A 19,679-nucleotide genomic window follows, 5' to 3' on the forward strand; every position below is an offset into this window, starting at 1 on the left:
CTGCTCAGTTTCTGTCCTAATATGCTGGATCAAGTTGCAATGTCACAGCATGACAGTCTGCATCCGAACAATAAGAAGGCCACGACAGGCGTCCTCATAGCTGGATCGCGACCTTTGTGAAGAAGCAAACGTGTCGCAAGCTGTTCGAGTCTCTTACAGCCCGCTAGGGTGCATTCTCTCCTTGTTTTGTCGAGCCCCAGCCGATGCGAAGAAGAGCTGATATAACGGTCGCGGTCAGGTTGTCGCGAACGCGGCTTCTCCAGCCCCTTCCCACAACAACGGATTTCGTTCTGTGTGCGACCGCGCTTGCCAGAATACTGCACTAAGCAGCAGTAGAAAACCGTAAACGAGATCAAGAATATCTAAACGTGATGAAGATGTCCAAGATACGCTCAGCTCAGGATGAATGAGGTTTGAAGTCGAAGCTGATCGGCATTTTGCCAAGCTAGATGACGTTATCGCGGTTTTCTTCTCCATCCCTCTTCTAGACGCAAATATCCCACTTCGCTTTCGCAAACGTTGCCCCGGTCCCGAAGCTACCAGGCTCAGGCACGTACTACGCGATGCTATACCTTCCCGAGATCTCGACGCGCCTCGTCACGTGAGTAAGCCACCGTTTAATGTGTGATTTGTGATCAGTAAACCCAATACCGAGCCTCGGGTCGCCTCACAATCAGCCAATCAGGATCACGCACTCCTTTACAGCACAGCTCTTCTTCGAGCGATAGTCTCGTGGAGGATGTGAGTAACTAAATATGGCAGACTTGATAGTGCGCTGCGCTTGCTCTCGGCCGTAACTCTGAACGCGTGCGGGGAACAGGAAATAGCACCGGGTATATACAGCACATATCCTCTCATTGTGAAGTATAGCGGAGGATATCCCGTGTGCCTTTCACAGCACCCCGACTTAACTCGCCATACTCCTAGCATGAACCACGATTGCCAGAATGGACATGCGACATTGATCCATGAGACTGAGACTGTCATTGCTGGAAACAACGAAGAGAAGTCCGACCCCGAACATCAATCTCCATGCCAACCCGCCAAATTCGAGGATGAACGACGCTGTAGTGAACGGCCGGCTAGCGAAGATGGATCGTTCACCAGCCCCGTCGACCCTATGGACTGGGATGGTCCGGACGACCCTGAGAACCCGCATAACTGGTCTACATGGAAGTTGGCTTATCATACGATGATACCAGCCCTCTTTGGATTCACTGTGTGAGTCACAAGATAGCCTGTAACACTAGGAAGTACTGACGATGCAGCACCTTTGGAACATCGGTGTATACACCTGCGCTCGCAGACGTCATGCGTGACTTCGACGTATCGCGCACGGCTGCGCTCATCGGCATAACGCTTTACACGCTCGGCCTCGCGTTTGGTCCAATCGTTACTGCACCACTTAGCGAAAGGAAAGGCCGAAAAGCTGTCTATCTGGTGTTCTTCCCCATATTCATGCTGTTCACTCTCGGTGCAGGCTTCTCGAAAACATACGCAGGCCTGGTTGTGTGTCGATTTTTCGCAGGATTGTTTGGAAGTCCAGCACTAGCTGTTGGTGCTGGAACGAATGCCGATTTGTTTCCACCGCATAAGCGCGCCTTGGCTACCAGTTTCTACTTGATGGCTCCTTTCGCTGGGCCGTCCATTGGGTATGTATCGTCCAGAGTCTATTGCTCTACTAGATGTTGACGTGATGGCAGACCCGTGGTTGGAGGATTCGTGGCGCAGTACAAGACTTGGCCGTGGACACAATGGTCCATTCTTTTCCTTGCGGTGGCTGTGTATGCCACATCTATACCAATGGATGAGACTTACAAGCCCATCATCTTAAAGAAGCGAATGAAGGACAACGGAGTGCAAAAGAAACAAGAAAATGGAGACATCAAGCGTGAGATCGTTCTGAGGTTCATTCGGCCCCTTCACATGCTCTCAACAGAGGTATGATTGCAAGCTCCCGCACATCTTCGTTCGTGCTTGAGCTAAACATGCACAGCCTGCAGTGTTCTTCGTCTCGCTCTACACAGGTTTCGCATTTGCGGTGCTGTTTCTCTTCTTTGCAGCTTTCCCCTATGTCTTCTCACGTCCGCCATATTCCTTTACGCCGTCTCAGTCTGGACTCACCTTTATTCCCATCAGTATTGGTGTGTTTGTTGGAGGTATGACTACCATTGTCATAGACCGCACGATCTACCTGAAAAAACATCATCAGGCCACCTTGAAAGGCAACCCGAACGCTGACCCGGAACATCGATTATATAGCGCAATGCTTGGTAGTTGGGGCATGGTTATTGGTCTCTTCTGGTTTGGCTGGTGTGCTGATAAGGGCGTTCATTGGGCTCCGACTGTGGTGGGAGTTATACCTTTTGCATGGGGCAATATCTGTGTCTTCGTAAGTTGCGAAGCTCAAGTTCATGTTCCATTATCACTAACAGCCTGATTTCTAGACATCCTCTGCGCTCTACCTTGCGGATGTATACGGTGCGATGAACGGCGCGTCAGCTATAGCAGCGAATGGAATCGTCAGGTACACGCTTGGGGCTGTTTTTCCCCTCTTTACCGTGCAGAGTACGTCATCAAATGTGGAACCAGCCGATAGCAATATCTGGAGCCCTGAACAAGCTAACATCTAACTCAGTGTATAATGCTCTCGGGATCGGCTGGGCGACGTCTCTTCTTGGCTTCCTGTGTCTGGTGATGGTACCTATCCCATTTGTGTTCTTCAAATTCGGGCCAGCTATCCGCGCGAAGAGCAAATTTCCAGTGGCCATGTAGAATGTATGCTTTGCGATGGTACTCGTTCCAACATGTAAATGAAGGCGGAATGGTGACCGTGAAGGAATGTGGATGGGACTAGACCCGGTCCCAGAGCAATGGTTGAAAGCTTCGCAAAGCGATTTGCTACTGGAGAGCGAATGAAGTCTAACGACGCGTCAGTATACTAAAGAAATGCTCGTGCAATCAGAAACATACTGGCGGCTTCGCAAACTTAGAACGCAAATGATCACGCGTCAAGTAGGGGGGGTTCTAGCGCGGGACCCGAGTCATGCTTTGAAATACAATTCGGGGTCGGCCTTCGCTTCGCATCTGCTGCTTGTAAATCAGTCCCTGGCTCGCATCACTGCTGAGATAATTCAGTATGCACGTTGCTCGACAGTGCCTGACGGTGCGTTACGCAAGGCTGACGCCGCAAGTACTTGAGGCTGTAGATGGTCGCTGCTGCACATATGATCGCAACAACAACAGTACAAATCCCTACGCTTTACACTTGTCAATCACCCGAATACCTTTTTCTCTTACCACTTTCTCTGCCGCTGTTCCTCGAACGCAACCTCCCCATCCTCACCATGGACCCCAACGCCTTCACGACCCCGTTCCAGCTCACCAAGTCGCTCAAGCGCGATGTATACCCAGCCATCGATCCCAAGAACTCCACTCTCAGCGCCAAGGGCAAGACCATCCTGATCACGGGCGCCACAGGTGGTTTAGGAGGCGTAAGACGGTCCGTTGTCGATCGCGCGAGATGGATGCTGACGCCAACGAATAGGAAGTGGCTCGTGCCTGGGCTATAGCCGGCGCCAAGGGCATCGTGCTTGTCGGCCGCAACAAAGATCTGTTGGCAGAGCCCGCCAGCGCCATCGCCTCCCTCAGCCCCGAGACCAAGGTCCTCAGTGCCACCGCCGATCTGACCAACGAGGCCGAAGTCCAGAACTTGTTCAAGAAGGCGACCGATGCCTTTGGCACCGTCCACGTCGTGGTCCATGCCGCGGGTAGTATGGTAGGCGGACCTGTCGGCGACCTCGAACCTAGTGTTTGGTTCAGCGACTACGAGGTGAACGTCAAGGGCTCGTATATCCTCGCACACTACTACCTCAAGGCCGTTGAGTCCGGTACGCTCATCCTGCTGAACACGCTCGGCTCGTCCTTCACAGTTCCCGGCATGAGCGCCTACTCGGGCAGCAAGATGGCGCTGCTCAAGTTGGCCGAGTACCTGGACGCTGAGAAGCCTAATCTTCGCGTCTTCACCGTGCACCCTGGTAATCGTCGCTGCGACCGAGTCAAAGCGCGGTATGGTCGTCGACCAGCTCACGCCGTTTGCGCACGACAAGGGCATCCAGACGGGTGGCTTATCGCTGTACCTTGCGCAGCCAAAGGCCGACTACCTCAAGGGCTCATTCCTCAGCGTCAACTGTACGTATCTCATTCTATCCCAACTCTTTATCTACGACTGCTGATTATTTCCAGGGGATGTAGACGAGATGGAGGCGCATAAGCAGGAGATCACCGTGCAGAAGCTGCTCAAGCTTGGATTTCTGAACGCGAAGCTCGGCCCGGAAGGTCATCCGTGGTCCGCGTGACTAGAGAACCGTGAGGCCGACACAACGGACGGAAAGGCGGAGTAGGGCGAGAAGCATGTGAAGAACGAGGAACTGTTCGTATAGCCAGGAACAGAGTGGTGCGTTTGCGAGCAGGGTGAGCGATCGATCGCGGGTCGGGTGTGCTGGAGTTTTTCGCGCTTTATAAGGGGTACTGGGTCATCGTGGAATGGCGACATATGATTTTCGAGGCAGTTCTCCAGCATCGCCTATATCACGGGTACCAACTATATGAATACGGTTGCGATGTAGAAGTTCTGTCTGCGGTAACGGCCATGACGCTGTGCGAGCTAAGACCCCCTCGTGGACTATGCTTACCTAACATGTGGGCCCCGCTTCCGCCCCAACCTCCTTCCCTCCTGCCTCCGGGCGTCGCCTCAATCACCACAACAGCTCTATGTCCCCTCAAGCATCTCGTGAGGCTTTCTTCCCAGCCCCATGCCTGACGCATGATGTCGTATCGATCAGCAGTCCGAAAACGGAACCATCAAGCTGCCTTCTCCGAGACACAAAGAACGCATGGACCGCGTACGACCTCGCGACACCCATGAGAGGCACTTCGAATCGAGGTCCTTCCTGCAGAAGTACAGGTCCCTGTGCTACTCGCTTTGACGCGAAGGCGTGACCTTATGACGTCGATTATCGAAGGTTCAGCACGCATCCGCTATTGAACAACATCAACGACAGTCTCGATTTATCAACCCTCTTTCCGTTTGAGACATGCTTTTGTTGTTGCTGCACTGTCGAAATGTCGGGAAAAAATCTCGCAGCTCGCTTTTATACGGCCCGTCGACGCGTGTTCGATTTATGTGCGCTGTGGTAACGCTGTATCCTCCACTGTGTTGTACACTGTCATCAAGTCGTGCCATCAGGGTTCGTTCGAGGCTTACAAGTCGGCATTGATGCTTTAGGAAGCGCTATCGTTAGTTCGGTAAATTTTCCCGAGCTCCAACAGCCACGTTCACGGCCATGTTGACGCCACGCTGCAGGTCACAGCAGCATCAGGTTTTGACTTCGCCTCAGAGCTTCTCGCGGCGCGAACGTTACATTTCCTCTTCTTTTTCATCAAGTCGCTCCATCGATCTCTTCGCTAGCGGATATCAGCATCGTAACGTGGACCGGTGACGCCGGACCAGAGATAAACGGGGGGTCAGGGATCAGTAGCTCGAGTCTACATTTCGTGTGATCATCATCACTTACGATACCCCCTCTACATTGCAAGGCTTAGTCACCGCGGTGACTTATACGCGCTTGTTTTACAAAAGTACTGTCGACGCGTTGTGGCATCATTACGTCGGTGTCGGTCCAAAAGAAGATTCTTCATGTCATGTGCACGTCTTCAATGCGCTCACCCAGATTCGGTTGCAAGCATACCAGATTTCAACTGCGTAAGCGTGCATATTGTGCCCTGCGTTCACCCGGCGTCGCGCAAAGAACCAGGACAAAGGTTCCAAGGACCTCGTACCCGAGACATGCTTTGTCGGGTGGCATGTGCGAAATATGGCCTGACATTGGAACGATTCCTATGTTGTACAGAGCTCTTGACGGTGATGATATGAGCCATCATGGCTAGTCGAGCAGAGGGTGGTTCTTTCTCCTCCGACTAGTCTCATGACTGTGACGACTCGGTCATCTTCCGATGAGGGAAGACGTGGTTGTCTAGTTTTCACGAACTTAGTGCGGACTCCCTGATGCGTATTCCACAACCCAACGAGTCGGCCACAGCATTAGCTGTGGAACAGTGTTGACACTTGCGACCTTCTGACGCAACGGCGCTGTCTTCAAAGATATATCGGAGCACCCAGGTGCTGATTGGATCGCAAAAGAAAACAAGCGGTGAAACTTAGCGTAGTTCTGGTTGCCGTCTGCGGCATTTCCTGGTAGACGGAACGACTACCGCACTAAGGATGTGTCGCTTCATCTGCTTATCGGGAATGCGATCAGTACCTGGGCGTTCGTGGAACGTGAAGATATGAGACGTACACTACGTGTCCAGGGACCGGTCCGTCAACGTCCTGCTGGGTCAGGGGGGAGACTGTTCCGCGTACTCACCGCTGGACCGGGAAGGTTGGTATGCAGGCATTGCTCAAGTCGATTGCGATATCTAGGAATCACACGCCGCCATAGACGAGAGAACATGCCGACACATGATCGGTGCGGCAGATTATTGAACTTGCATTCACCGGTTTGAGTCCAACCTTAGCTTGAGTTGAGGCTATTGTTACAACGCAGCGATGGTCACCTCAGATGCGTCAAAGGCACGAGTATGATTGGCGGAACAAGAGCCTGCTATCCGACGCGTGTCTACTGGCTGACCCCTGGCATTTCTTCATCACGATCACGATAGACCGGGCTCCCTCCAAGGCCGGTGAGTGCAACCCCAGAAATGACGACTACAGCATCTTACGCTCCCAACAACCATTCGCTTTGACGATAGTCACGCAGCTTCTCTTATCTAGTTTCCTGAAACGTCGCGCGAGTGCCAGCGCGACAGGCTGTTGCAATGTTCGCCAAAGACTATGACGAATAGTAAGCATGCACATTGTCGACACGGCATCGAAGCAGATACGATATCATTGCAACCGTACATAACAGACATTAAGTCACGATGCCTCGTTTCAATGGTCCTCTCGCCGCATCGATCTGCTTCATCAAACTCTCCTGGCTCAACTTTGCATCTCATTGCTACCTCAAAAAACTTCTCGCAAAATATTTGAACATTCGTTGCATTCCACGATGTCAACTACAATGCCATACAGCCCAAATCAGATCTCAACGGCTAGTCTGAGCCCGCCGTCGTGCTTTTCAGACCATCCTCAAGCCGTGATTACGTCCACCTGTCCCCTATGTAAAGGGCGCCCCCAAGGGTACAGTCTATGCATGCACTCTCAATCGAGAGGCATAATGACAGTCGAAGATAGTCATCGCGGACCCGACTGCACGACATGCAGTGCTCAAGGCTTCGTACAGAAGAACTGCGACCAGTGCCTACGCTATCGAAATGCGCTTCGGATGAAGGTCCAGACTGTGTAAGCATGACTGGTCTTCGACCACACGAGCACCATCTGTCCGTAGAAACCGCTCAGTCGCAAAACCCGCACGCTCATCTTCTTGGCACCGATGACGAAGAATTCTTGCAAACATCAGGTATCCTGGCATACTTACCCTTTCCCCCAACTGACTTTTCACCACACTCGTTCAAACCTCTTCAAGCCATCTTTATCTTGAACCAAGGTCAAAGACCTCCTGTTGATGAAGAAATTACGAGTACACAAACTTAACGAAGTAAATGAAATCCACACCTTCCCACCAAGATGATGCACTCTGCAAGTGTTTGTGGATATTACAAGTTGCCATTTATGATTACACGATAAGGTTGTTATGTATGTATTACAAGGCGTGTTTCAATAGCTAGAAGCCGAAGTTTACAAAAGAAATTAGTGGTGTTTACTTGCGCCACGAGACAAACCGAGATTATAGTAGCAGGTTAGCAGATCATCTCTTATCGTGCATACCCAGCGTCTCGGGCCGAATACCTCCGCGAACTTCCCACGCTATCCGGCCTGACAGGTCCAGCACTAAGCTGCCTCACTCTACCCTCAACAACCTCATACACACCATCAGGGAGGTACGTCTCCCTCTCGCTCTCCGTCCTCACAACACCGCTTCTTCCTCTGCCGTGCTCTTCGCCGCCGAGCATACCGGGGTAGTCGACGCTATCCCTACCAACAACGGGTTCAAAGCCATGGTCGGCAAATTGTTGATGAAGCGATGAATGAGATGCAGCTCTCTGAGGTTGCTGTCGTTGTTGCTGCTGTTGGGCGAGTAGATCAGGGTTCACGAAGCGGTTAAGCGCATTGTTCGATACGCTTCTTGTGGAGACACGGGATGCTGGGCGGCCGCGGGTCTCCACTGCCTCTATTGCACTACCTGGTCTGCTTGAGGATCTGCTGCGTGTGGAGACGGGTGCGGGTGCAAGATCTTCTGTCCACCATTCTGGGCGTACGGAATGGAGGGAATCTGTTGAGGTGCTGCGTGTGTGGCGGTGGTGTGGCATGGTTGGTTGATGCGTCTCCGCAGATCGGTTGTAGAGACCAAAGACGGGTGGTGGTGGTTGGGACCGGCTCGCGTGACTCGCTAAGCTGCTGGCGCTGCTGTTGCGCTTCTGGAGCTTGCGTCGTGGGCGATTTGTGCTGGTGATGGTCGTCGTCATGGTCGTTGTTGGGCTTGATGGTGGAGAAAGGTGCAGTCGAGGGTCCACGGGCGACTCTTCTGATCTCTTTCGTCCACGAGGGATGGTAGCTGCCGCTGTCTCACCAGAGTCTGGACTTTCGCCGTTACTCCAGGGTCGCTTCTCGGTGTTGCCGCTGTTCGTGTTGCTTCCGCTGCCACTATCACGACTGAGTACGCTTTCGACGAGTCTCTTGTGCCACGAGCTGTTTCCATAGTTGAAGTTGAGTCGCTTCTCCGGGTCCTTCTTTCCGAACCAGAGAGGCTCGCTTTGAGAGAAGCCAACGGCGGTGAGCCAAGGGTTGCCGGGCGCATCGTGCGCAAGCTGGAAGATGACATCGACCTCCTCGAGCGAGCGGAAGGCGGTCTCAGGGTAGAAGAAGTAGACCAAGGGGATGATGGCGAAGTTTGTGACGGCGAAGATAATCCATGTACGATAGGAAATGCGCTGGAATGCGATCGGGGTGATAAAGACGATACTGTTTCAATGTTAGTCGCGCAGCTAATGCGATGGACCCGGATTGTGGCTTACACAAAGTTGAGCAACCAGTTGGCACTCGTCGAAAGACCGTTAGCAGGCCCACGAATCCGAAGTGGCACGATTTCGACCTGGTACAACCAAGCCATACCCTGCCATCCAATAGCGAAGAAGACGGAGAAGATGAACAGAAACACAGTGCTGGCGATCCTTCCAGCCTGCATATTGCGCTCGGACCACAGGTACTGTAGGATAGTAATGAGTATCATGCACACTGACATGCCCGAAGCACCAAACATCATCAGTGAGCGACGACCCCAGAAGCGATCAATACCGACAACGACGATGAACGAAGCGAGGAAGTAGACCGTCGCTGAGCAGGATGCCAGGAGACGGGCTAGCCATCCTTCGAAGGACATGCGTGTCAAGAAGATCCATGAGAGATACTGCAAGACCAGGTTGATACCAGTGCCCTGTTGGAAGACTTGCACGAAGTATGCCAACACAACACGATGGAAACCTCTGCGCTCCTTGTTGGAGAATAAGCCTGCGCTCGATCCTTGTGCCATGATCAGGATCGCATCCTTGATCTGTAAGAACTCGTCTTTCGTCTCGAAGCTGTCAGGCTCGTCGTCGTTCAGAGCCGCAAGCACAGTGAGCGCCTCTTGTTCGCGTCCAGTAAGGATGAGCCATCGCGGCGATTCGGGAAGCACAAAGAGCATTGCGATGGCGGGGAGCGCGAACATAATCTGTAGAGCGATAGGGACGCGCCACGATGCCGACGAACTAGTGAGGTATGCGAAGCCGAAGACGAACCAGTACGAGAGCGCGATACCGGCGGAGACAAACGCTCCTGCGCTGATCATGAGAATGGTTCCTTTGCGATGCGACTTGACGCATTCTGCCTGGTATGCAGGGGCGGTAGAGGTGGTGAAGCCATTGCCTATATTGCCGCGTCAGTTTTCGTGTCCGGAGTTCGTCCTACAAGATGTTAAAAAAGAGCTTACCGAAACCAGCGATCGCGCGACCGACGATGAACTGCGGAAAGCTGTAGGAAGACGTCTGAATGATTTCGCCAATCACCCAAAAGGTAAGACCGAGGATGAGTGTGCGTCGGCGCCCAAGCAGGTCACCAACGAAGATTGTCGCGATGGCTGAGACGATACAGCCCAGATGCCATGTTCCGACCGTAAGACCTATTGATGTCAGTCAAGACCCTGCATACTCCAGTACCAATCTGAGGCCTTGATGCGCCCATAAGACTTGGTTCGACGTACCTGTGACCCACGCATTGTGGAACGAACTCTGGTTGACAATGTCAACCTGAGGGAACCTGTCCAAGAACTGCTGGACAGTCAAGAGACCGCCCATAACACCCTGGGCATAGCCGAAACATCTTTGACCGATTAGTCCTTGAAATAATCTACGCGACACACACGGATGGGGTAACTCACAAAAAGCAAAGCCCACACGTGATGCTAATGGCGCTCGCGAGACTGCGACCTCTGAGGCCCAAGAATCTCGCCATCTTGATGAAGCCTCGACAAGTCACGCAGGGAAGCAGAGGAATGAAAAGACCGTCCTGCGGGCTGTCAAGTGCGAGGAACAACCCAAACTCATACCAACGCAGGTATTGCAGCCCGCAGCGGCACGTCTCTTAGATTTGAGATTTGCCCATGTTGCCCGCCCGTCCAGGCGTCCTGGTCTGGCCATCAGCCTAACGTCATGCCCGCAGGATCGTCGCAAGCGTGCCGTTCGGAGGTCCATGGCATCCTTGATGTCAACATGGTCGGCTAGGCTCTGCAGAGATTAGCGAGCGTTGTCAAGATGCGCTACATGCCGCTAGACATCAAGATACAGCCCACGACCTGTCACTCGAAGTGTAAATATCCCAGAATCAGCTGAATCTGGAGAAGGCTCGCTTCGTAGGTTTAATTGTGCTTGAATAAAGGCTGTTGACGCCCCCCCAATGTCACTTTCGGTTTCGACACGTAGGAAAGTTGGCCCTCGGGCAAACGCCATGTCGGCGCACTTCCCCAAGCGTACCGTCCGAAGCATTATGCAACCCACGGTCGAGTATCGCGACACCAGGCTGGAGACGGCTTAGCCACAGATTCAAGCCGCACTAGAGATCGTTGCTGTCAGGTACGCGAGCTGTAACGCAAGCCGAGTGGTTCTTGGAAAAGGCCGACACGCGCGATCTCGATGACTGGCTGATGTCATCGACCTGTTAGCGCCGATCAGGTGAAAGATCGAGCACGTTGAGACACTGCACGGACTTCGCAGACCACCAGTTGTTCGGCATCGAGATGACTCCTTGTTAGCCGAAACGGCTGAGCGCGACGAACCGTTGCATTGGTGCTATTGTTGGGTGATATCGGATGGGATGACCAGCGAATCAACGCTTCCAAGGCTGATAGGGGGACGGGAGGGAGAATCAGGGCCTGTTGGAGGCCCAATGTCATGGCGCTGAATGGCGATGCATGTCTGGTGTTAGACTATCGCGACTTATGCACATGGTCGAGAATAATCGGACATGCCGTCCTAACGAACGAGCGGACGGGCTTGGCCAACGGCGAGTTCTGCCATGTGTTCGCACCCGGGAGTTTAGCGCTGGGGTACGCGACGAAGAGCGGATAAGAGTATTGATTTTTCTATTTGGCCAAGAACTTCTGGAACGCTTCCTGCTCGATAACGACACTTCCTACCGACCTCAGCTTCTTCCTGCCCTCCTTCTGCTTCTCGAGGAGCTTGCGCCGTCTGCTGAGATCACTAGCATGGAGCTTGGCAAGGACATCCTTGCGGTACGGCTTGATGGTAGCTCGCGCCACGATTCTCCTGCCGGCTGCAGCCTGTATGATGACCTCAAACATTTGTCGCTCGACATGCTCCTTGAACTTTTCGACCCATATGCGGCCCACTCTATCGACTTGCGATGTGTGCAGCACTCGCGACACGGCATCGACTGGGGAGCCGTTGACAAGTAGGTTGAGCTTGATGATGGACGACCTGCGGAAGCCTGCGTCTTCGTAGTCAAGAGAGGCGTAACCTTTGGTGGAGCCTTTGAGTTTGCCGAAGAAGTCGTCTACAAGATGCGACAGGGGAATATCGTACTTCAGGATGACTTGGGTGGCAGTAAAGAAAGTAAGCTCTTTCTGCTCGCCACGATTGGCCTCGCAAAGCTTGATGACCTCACCAAGGTATTCATCCGGCATTGTGATGGTCGCAGACACGTACGGCTCATGGACTTCCTGCACTCTGAAGTGTGCTTGGTCTTGATCTGGGAACTCATTGGGGTTGGTGATGATGGACTCGGTGCCGTCTTTCCAGATGACTTTGAAGGGTACTGAAGGCGGTGTAATGATGATGTTGGCACCGTGTTCCTGACGCAAGCGGTCCTCGAAGACGGAGCAATGCAGTGTGCCCAAGAAGCCCAAGCGCCAGCCAGCCCCCAAAGCATCGGACGATTCCTTCTGCAATGTAACGCTGCGGTCGTTGAGGATGATCTGCTGGATGCTGTCTTCGAGATGCTCGTGGAGGTCCTGGTCTGTGGGGAAGGCGGAGACGAAGACCATGCTCTTCGGCTCTTCAAAGCCTGGATATGGCTCTACCAGCTTCTCAGATCCGATGGTGGTGTAGGTGTCGCCGACTTTGGCCTCTTGCGAGCGCTTCATGCCAGGGTTGAAGTAGATGTAGCCCACCTGCCCAGCCTTGAGCACCGTCTGCGGCGTCTGGTCGGGGTACATGATGCCGACCTCGCCCACTATGTACTTCAGCTTAGTTGCGAAGGAGCGTATAGTGTCCCCAGGCCGCACCTGCCCGTCGAATATGCGCACCAGCAGGATAACGCCCTTGTATACATCGTACCACGAATCGACGAGGAGCATGCGGAGAGGCTTCTTCAGATCGCCGACTGGGGCGGGTATCTTGTCGACGACGGTAGGAAGGAGGGCAGCGACGTTGAGGCCGGTCTTGGCTGAGACGAGTACGGCGTCTTTGGGGTCGAGCTCGAAGGTTTCGTGCATCTGCTCAAGCACCCGCGGCGAGTCGGCGTGGGGGAGGTCGACCTTATTCAGCACGGGGACCAGCGTAAGGCCTTGGGCGAAGGCGAGGTAGAAGTTGGCGACTGTCTGCGCCTGCACGCCCTGGCTGGCGTCCACGAGCAGCAGGGCCCCTCCACAGCTGGCATAACTCCGCGACACCTCGGCTCGGAAGTCGACGTGGCCGGGTGTGTCCACCAGATGCAGCAGGTAGTCCTGTCCCTCGTAGTTGTATATCATACTGCATGTCTGTGCCTTGACGGTGATGCCGCGCTCCCTCTCCACGTCGAGCTTGTCGAGGAACTGCTTCTGGCCGCCGGGCTGGATGGTGCCCGTGATCTCCAGCAGGCGGTCCGAGAGGGTCGACTTGCCATGGTCGACGTGGGCGACGATGCAGAAATTGCGGTAGCGGTCGATGGGAATGTCGGCGATGCGCTTCTCGAGCTCTGACTGGGGGCGGAAGGCCTGCGCATAGTTTCTGGCGAGGGGCGGCAGGCGCTCAAGCAGGCGAGAGGTACGCGGGAAGCCATTGCAGCGGGCCGAGGGCGTCCGCCAGCCGTGCAGAAGGCTGCTCGCAGTTCGCACGCATGATCGCATGAGTGGGCATGAGGTCGGATCCGTGTCTGGCTACTCGTCGCTCGGGCGGTGGTGTCGTCGACTTTTTTGATCGATCTTATCTTATCGGCGGCAGGCGGTTCCTGCATCTGCACCCCGACCCACTACCAGACCTCCCATCCGACCCGTGGACATCTCCAGTACCCCGCAAGCATACTAGGCCTAACTCTGATCTTCGGAGACACTCGGTCGTCGATTGCGCCCTCTTTGAACAGCCTTGCTGCGCTGTCTCGTTGCTTCCTGTTCCGCCGGGTCACGCTGGTCGCAGTTACCCTATCAACAAACCCCGTAAACAACACACCGCCAACCTTCACGACGCGCTATCACCGCAATGTCTCAACCCAAGACCTCTTCCAAGTCCAAATCTTCAAAGGGCGAATCGAAGTCTTCAAAGAGCGATTCCTCCAAGGTGCACAAGCTTGCGCTCAAGGGCTCTTCGAAACTCGTTAATGAGTTTGTAAGTCGGCCAGGCCAAGCAACGCATCCCACGCTTACCCCGATTAGTTCGAGTATTCCGTGAACACCATCCTGTAAGCGTGATGAGCGCATTGTAGCCTATGACCTAGGTGACTTACTCTGCTCAGGTTCCAAAGAGGCGTGTACCCCGCCGAGGACTTCACCGCGTAAGCCTGTACTACACCTCGACCCCAACTAGCCATTAACAAGATGCAGCGTGAAGAAATATGGTCTGACTATGATGGGTACGTAGCCTGCTAGCGCTACCATCAGCTGCATCCTAACGTTTCTAGTGACGGCCGATGACCAGGTCAAGGCCTACATCAAGAAGATCATGGGCCAGCTGAAGGAGTGGATGTACGGGGGCAAGATCTCAAAGCTTGTTATCGTCATCACGAGCAAAGAAACTGGAGAGCATGTTGAACGCTGGCAATTCGACGTAGGTCACATAAACTATACCAAACCCTAGTATCTGACATCGTCTAGGTTCAAATCTACGGAAAGAGCGCCAAGGCGAAATCTTCCAAGAAGACGGCAGACCAAGAGAACTCCGTTCCAGAGTGAGCGAGAAAGGCCAGCCAGTTTGATCACATGCTGACAACTCTCAGTGCCAGCGAGGCATCAGAAGACAAGACCGAAGCTGAAATCCAGGCCGAGATCCAGTCTGTCTTTAGGCAGATCACCGCCTCCGTGACTTTCCTACCCATGCTGGACGGAAACTGTACCTTCAATGTTCTTGTCTATGCCGACGCGGACTCTGAAGTGCCTCTCGAGTGGGGTGACAGTGACGCCAAGGAGATCAAGAATGGGGAGAAGGTGCAGCTGCGCAGCTTCAGCACAAGCAACCATCGTGTCGACACTCTAGTGAGCTACAGGTGAGTGACTTCATGGACTGCTTGTGGAAGCGATATACTAATTCTCTAGACTTGCCGACTAAACTCCGCCGTGTTTGAGATCCTAAACTTCCCATTTTCCTTCCAAATTCTCATCTTGTCGACTTTTCGCCCAGGCGCATGGAGTACGTGGGTCGTACCATATTCCAGTATTCGATGACTAAACTTGCGGCATTTCCCAAAGTCTTCTACGCGACGGAGTTCACACATCAATGAAAATCATGCAACTGTCCTCCGTTTTCTCCAGCAGTAAACGTATCCGATAAGGGTCACGTGCCTGGGCCAAAGACCAGAGCTCTTCTGGCGCTGCTGGGCCCGTCGCAATCTTTGCAGCGGGGCGGTGATCTTGTGGTCGCCATGGCTTTACAGGCTCGTACACAATCTCTTTTCGTTCTCTTTCGGTCCATGCTTGTATCGGTGGTGCGACATCGTTGGCAATGCGAACGCAGCGACGCGGATTCGTCACGCGTGGGTCCTCGCTAAAGAACTGTTGATCTTTCCAACCTCACTTTGTCTAATCGTCTAGGTCTGCGGTAATCTTGGTAATAAGATACGATTGTTGCGTAGCAATGACGGGCTTCACGGTTTTCTCGATGCGCGTGGCCTAAAGCGCGCAAAATAGGCCCGCTGTTGAGCTATAGGCGCCCCACCTCAGTGGCAACACAGAGGACGCCTGGTCTCCCAAGACCATATTTCATGTAAGAAGATGGGGATTTTCTTTTGGATGCGCGGACCTCTCGATCGCGTATCGTTACCAACAAGCCATGTTCAGCATCGCGTCATCTCACACGCACAGAAACGCTGTCGCGTCTTTCCTAAACGATCTACAAGGCAGCTCCGACATATTCACAGGGCTTAGGGGTATCTGGCACTTGTACACACTGCCGAGCCATTGGCTAGAAAACCCCCAAAGCTACAAACACTCTCAAGTTGGTACGGTCCCAATGTCACTGATAATAGCGCATCTTATCTCCATAAGTAACCTCGTTACATGTCCGAGTGTTGTATCTACTGGTTGTGGAGGCAAGAAAGAGCACTCGGTAGCGGTCATGTAACAGAGCACAGACGCGATTTCCACCACGACCCAACAAGACTACTTTTATCTGGGGTTCCGTGGCACCATGAAGCTCCAAGTCCACCTTATCCTGCATGGCTCTCCCAAGACAACTTCAATACAGGTTAGGCGCACCAGTACCAGTTGCCTATCGCCACACTACACGGTTTTCATACTGAACCCGTGCAGTTGTGGCTGCTGGTAGTCGCTTATAGCAGTGTGGGTACTTCTCCCACCGCACGTACACTGCTTAGAAGAATTGTGCACTTTTTGAATATCAGGCTGAGTATCTCTTCACCTCGCTGCCCGCTTGGTGTTACCCTCTTCTCAGTCGTTACCTACCATCCGTGTGCACCTTTATTCTTCGTCGTTCAGACGCACATCGCACAAACCTTCTACACCCTGGCTTCATATGAGAAGACGCAGAAATGAGGTTTCCCAGAATTTTCGGAAAAGGGGACGCTGTCTCTCGACCGCATAACGACACTCCTGGGAGCGAGGAACTACCACCCCAAAATCCTCTGGCGCCAACACCCCGAGCTGGCGACGAGTCACCGGCTAGCTTCACACCTATGCAGCTTGGCCCAGCTAGCTCTCATTCCGGCGGGGCTCCCAGCATCCACGGCAGCGACAGTACCGTACGCACAGATGCTCTTGTCGACGTCAAGGCTGAGCTCCTGGCCAACTGGCTCCACACCAAGCAGGAGGAGCGGGTATGGACCTTTGGATCAGCTGGCGAAGGTGTCTTCATGAAGAAGTCAAGGGGACGCTATTCCTGCGCCCCCGATGCGCTTCGTACCGACGGTACAGGTCTCATTGAAGCTGTTACCGAGTTGAACGTCCGAGTAAGTCTAACAACGCCAAACACCCGCACGGCATTGTCACTAATACTTTGCAGTGCGCTATGACCGTCAACACCAGGGCCATCCAGTACATTCTTGAGCGTACCAATACCCAGTATGTGCAAATCCAGAGCGGCCTTCGCTTGCAAATCGTTCCCGATTTTGAAGCTTTGCCACACTGTCAGAGGGGTCAGTCCGCTGCTTTCATCGCCTCACGAGGCATGCTGGTAGTGTGGCAGGATGACCCAAAGTTGACGCTCGAACGCGCTGAGTTCATCATCAATTGTATGATGAGGATGATGTGTGGAGCTGAATACGGCTATGATGCGCACGACTTGGAGTTGGAGAAGTCAGGGAAGAACCCCGCAAACGACATGGAAGATTACGACGACTCGCGCGATTCTAGAGAAGCCAATGGTGAGGAGGCCCGAGACATGAAGATGTGGCAAGCTGCCTACTGCGGAATGTCCATTCTTCTCCTGACGGTAGCGATCGGATCCGGGTACAGGCAGATCGCAATCGAAGAGTTCCAAGCCCCAAAGCACTGGCTTCGTCTGCTCTTCCTCATTTGCCTGCCCGCGCAAGTCTGGCTATCATTGGTAAGCCATTTTTCTGCACTCTATGATTTCGCTTCTGACTATACTAGTTCTTCTTCCAAGCTCTGGTTGGTAACTTTGCCCAAATCATTGGCCCCACCGATCAGATGAAAGAGAACAGCCGCTACTACTCCGGCAAAGCCCCCAGGCGCCTCCATTGTGATAGCTTTGGCGGGCCGCTTCCACATGTAACCATCCAGATGCCCGTTTACAAGGAGGGTTTACGCAGTGTCATTGAGCCCACCATTCGGTCGCTCAAGCAAGCCATTTCTACCTACGAGCTTCAGGGAGGAAGTGCCAACATCTTCGTCAACGACGACGGAAGTAAGTGCTGCCCCAGTGCATAATGTAAGCCCCGCTGACATTTCCTAGTGCAGGTTCTCGGAGCCGAGGAATCCAGGGAGCGCCAAGAATTTTACGACGAGCATGGCATTGGCTGGGTAGCGCGCCCAAGGCATGATCCCAAGGGCGAGCACGGGCCGGATCCGTTTGTCTTTATCCGCCCCGGAAAGTTCAAGAAGGCATCCAACATGAACTACGCCCTAAGAATCAGTTGCAGGGTTGAAGAGGTCATGGCACAACAAGAACGTGGAGAGAACTGGAGCCAGTTGGATGAGACTGACCTCTACAGGGAAGTCTTGGAATCCGTCAGGGCTGAACACGAGGGCAGGGCTTGGGTTGATGGTAACATCCGCATTGGCGATCACATTCTCCTCGTCGATTCCGACACCCGTGTGCCTAAGGACTGCCTGCTCGAGGCCGTCAGCGAGATGGAGCAGGGGCAGGAAGTGGCCATCCTACAGTATTCTTCCGGGGTCATGAACGTCACCAACAGCTTCTTCGAAAACGGCATCACCTTCTTCACCAACATGATCTACACCATGATCCGATTTGCTGTCGCTGGTGGAGACGTCGCGCCTTTCGTCGGCCACAACGCTATCCTGAGATGGGAGGCACTTCAGAAGGTGGCTTACGAGGTCACAGAAGGAGACCAGACGTTCGACAAATTTTGGTCCGAGGAGACGGTGTCTGAGGATTTCGATATGAGTCTGCGGCTGCAGAGTGCTGGTTACATCATTCGATTGGCCTCATACCAGGGTGAAGGCTTCAAGGAGGGTGTATCGCTTACCGTATATGATGAGCTTGCCCGTTGGGAGAAGTATGCTTGCCCTTGTCAACGTCTTTCTCTCTTACGACTGCTAACTCACATTCTCTAGGTATGCATATGGCTGCAACGAGCTCATCTTCAACCCTTTGATCTACTGGTTCACCCGAGGTCCTTTCACCAAGCTCTTCCGCACTTTTATCTTGTAAGTAGATCTTCGAAGATCGTGTCGTCTTATTTGTCCGTCAACTAACTCGATGATATCAGTTCCAACATGCCTCTCGCATCTAAAGTCACCATCATGGCTTACATCGGTACCTACTACGCTCTCGGCTGCTCGTGGGCTCTCACCATGCTCAATTACTTCTTGATCGGTTTCTTCAACGGATGGCTAGACCATTATTACATCAACTCCTTCCGCGGTAAGCATTACGTTATTGTTCTTCTTGCGCATCACTAACACTCATCAGTCTACTTCGCCATCATCATCGTCTTCAGTGTCCTCGGTAACATCGCTCTCGCCGTCCTCCGCTACCGCATCGGCGAGGGTTCCTTTTTCGGCGGCCTCTGGACGAACATCAAATGGATCCCTCTCCTCAGCATCTTCCTCGGCGGCATCTCTCTACATGTCTCGCAAGCTCTCCTCGCGCATTTCGTCAGCTGGCCTCTCGAGTGGGGTTCCACTTCCAAGGAAACCGAACAAGTCAGTTTCTTCGTCGCCATCAGCAGGGTGCTGAGGAAGTTCAAGTGGAGCTTCATGTTCTGCATTGGTATGACTGCGATTATGATTACAATGGCTTTTGGTCTGCAAGAGGACTGGAGGATCAAGGAGCTCATTGCCGTTTGGCCTATGGGCACCGTGGTTGTCTTCCACTTTTTGTTGCCAATTGTACTCAACCCCCAGTTGATGACTTTTACTTGGTAAGGGCCATTGGTTCTGTCCACGTTCTGGGTTGAGGAGGAAGAATTGAAGGGAATAATAATCTGCCTATTG

At 53.3% G+C, this 19,679-nt stretch overlaps 7 protein-coding genes across 7 annotated transcripts; 5 read left to right on the forward strand and 2 right to left on the reverse strand.

Annotated features, from left to right (window-relative positions):
• Window positions 1–928: 928 nt before the first annotated feature.
• Window positions 929–1,947, forward strand: J4E90_007237 (uncharacterized protein; the record flags this gene model as incomplete). Its single annotated transcript, XM_051436777.1, has 3 exons — window positions 929–1,221; window positions 1,269–1,652; window positions 1,704–1,947. The coding sequence occupies 3 exons, from the start codon at window positions 929–931 to the stop codon at window positions 1,945–1,947; spliced, it is 921 nt and encodes a 306-aa protein (XP_051289523.1).
• Window positions 1,948–3,347: 1,400 nt separating this feature from the next.
• On the forward strand, window positions 3,348–4,358 carry J4E90_007238 (uncharacterized protein; the record flags this gene model as incomplete). Its single annotated transcript, XM_051436778.1, has 4 exons — window positions 3,348–3,494; window positions 3,548–4,027; window positions 4,065–4,191; window positions 4,246–4,358. 4 exons carry the CDS (start codon window positions 3,348–3,350, stop codon window positions 4,356–4,358), a joined length of 867 nt encoding a protein of 288 aa, XP_051289524.1.
• Window positions 4,359–7,878: 3,520 nt separating this feature from the next.
• Window positions 7,879–10,612, reverse strand: J4E90_007239 (uncharacterized protein; the record flags this gene model as incomplete). The annotated part of the gene is made up of 5 exons (XM_051436779.1): window positions 7,879–9,085; window positions 9,139–10,027; window positions 10,092–10,280; window positions 10,362–10,480; window positions 10,539–10,612. 5 exons carry the CDS (start codon window positions 10,610–10,612, stop codon window positions 7,879–7,881), a joined length of 2,478 nt encoding a protein of 825 aa, XP_051289525.1.
• A 1,126-nt stretch (window positions 10,613–11,738) lies between these two features.
• GUF1 (Translation factor guf1 mitochondrial) lies at window positions 11,739–13,721 on the reverse strand (the record flags this gene model as incomplete). Its single annotated transcript, XM_051436780.1, has 1 exon — window positions 11,739–13,721. One exon carries the CDS (start codon window positions 13,719–13,721, stop codon window positions 11,739–11,741), a length of 1,983 nt encoding a protein of 660 aa, XP_051289526.1.
• A 349-nt stretch (window positions 13,722–14,070) lies between these two features.
• On the forward strand, window positions 14,071–15,132 carry J4E90_007241 (uncharacterized protein; the record flags this gene model as incomplete). The annotated part of the gene is made up of 8 exons (XM_051436781.1): window positions 14,071–14,196; window positions 14,244–14,269; window positions 14,324–14,362; window positions 14,412–14,440; window positions 14,489–14,634; window positions 14,682–14,755; window positions 14,804–15,070; window positions 15,120–15,132. The coding sequence occupies 8 exons, from the start codon at window positions 14,071–14,073 to the stop codon at window positions 15,130–15,132; spliced, it is 720 nt and encodes a 239-aa protein (XP_051289527.1).
• Window positions 15,133–16,714: 1,582 nt separating this feature from the next.
• J4E90_007242 (uncharacterized protein) lies at window positions 16,715–18,894 on the forward strand (the record flags this gene model as incomplete). The annotated part of the gene is made up of 5 exons (XM_051436782.1): window positions 16,715–16,987; window positions 17,041–17,583; window positions 17,631–17,904; window positions 17,953–18,739; window positions 18,798–18,894. The coding sequence occupies 5 exons, from the start codon at window positions 16,715–16,717 to the stop codon at window positions 18,892–18,894; spliced, it is 1,974 nt and encodes a 657-aa protein (XP_051289528.1).
• Window positions 18,895–18,986: 92 nt separating this feature from the next.
• Window positions 18,987–19,610, forward strand: J4E90_007243 (uncharacterized protein; the record flags this gene model as incomplete). Its single annotated transcript, XM_051436783.1, has 2 exons — window positions 18,987–19,107; window positions 19,156–19,610. The coding sequence occupies 2 exons, from the start codon at window positions 18,987–18,989 to the stop codon at window positions 19,608–19,610; spliced, it is 576 nt and encodes a 191-aa protein (XP_051289529.1).
• Window positions 19,611–19,679: the final 69 nt, after the last annotated feature.

This window comes from Alternaria incomplexa (genome assembly GCF_024043165.1).
Source record: "Alternaria incomplexa strain BMP 0042 chromosome Unknown scaffold_10, whole genome shotgun sequence".
Taxonomy (NCBI): domain Eukaryota; kingdom Fungi; phylum Ascomycota; class Dothideomycetes; order Pleosporales; family Pleosporaceae; genus Alternaria; species Alternaria incomplexa.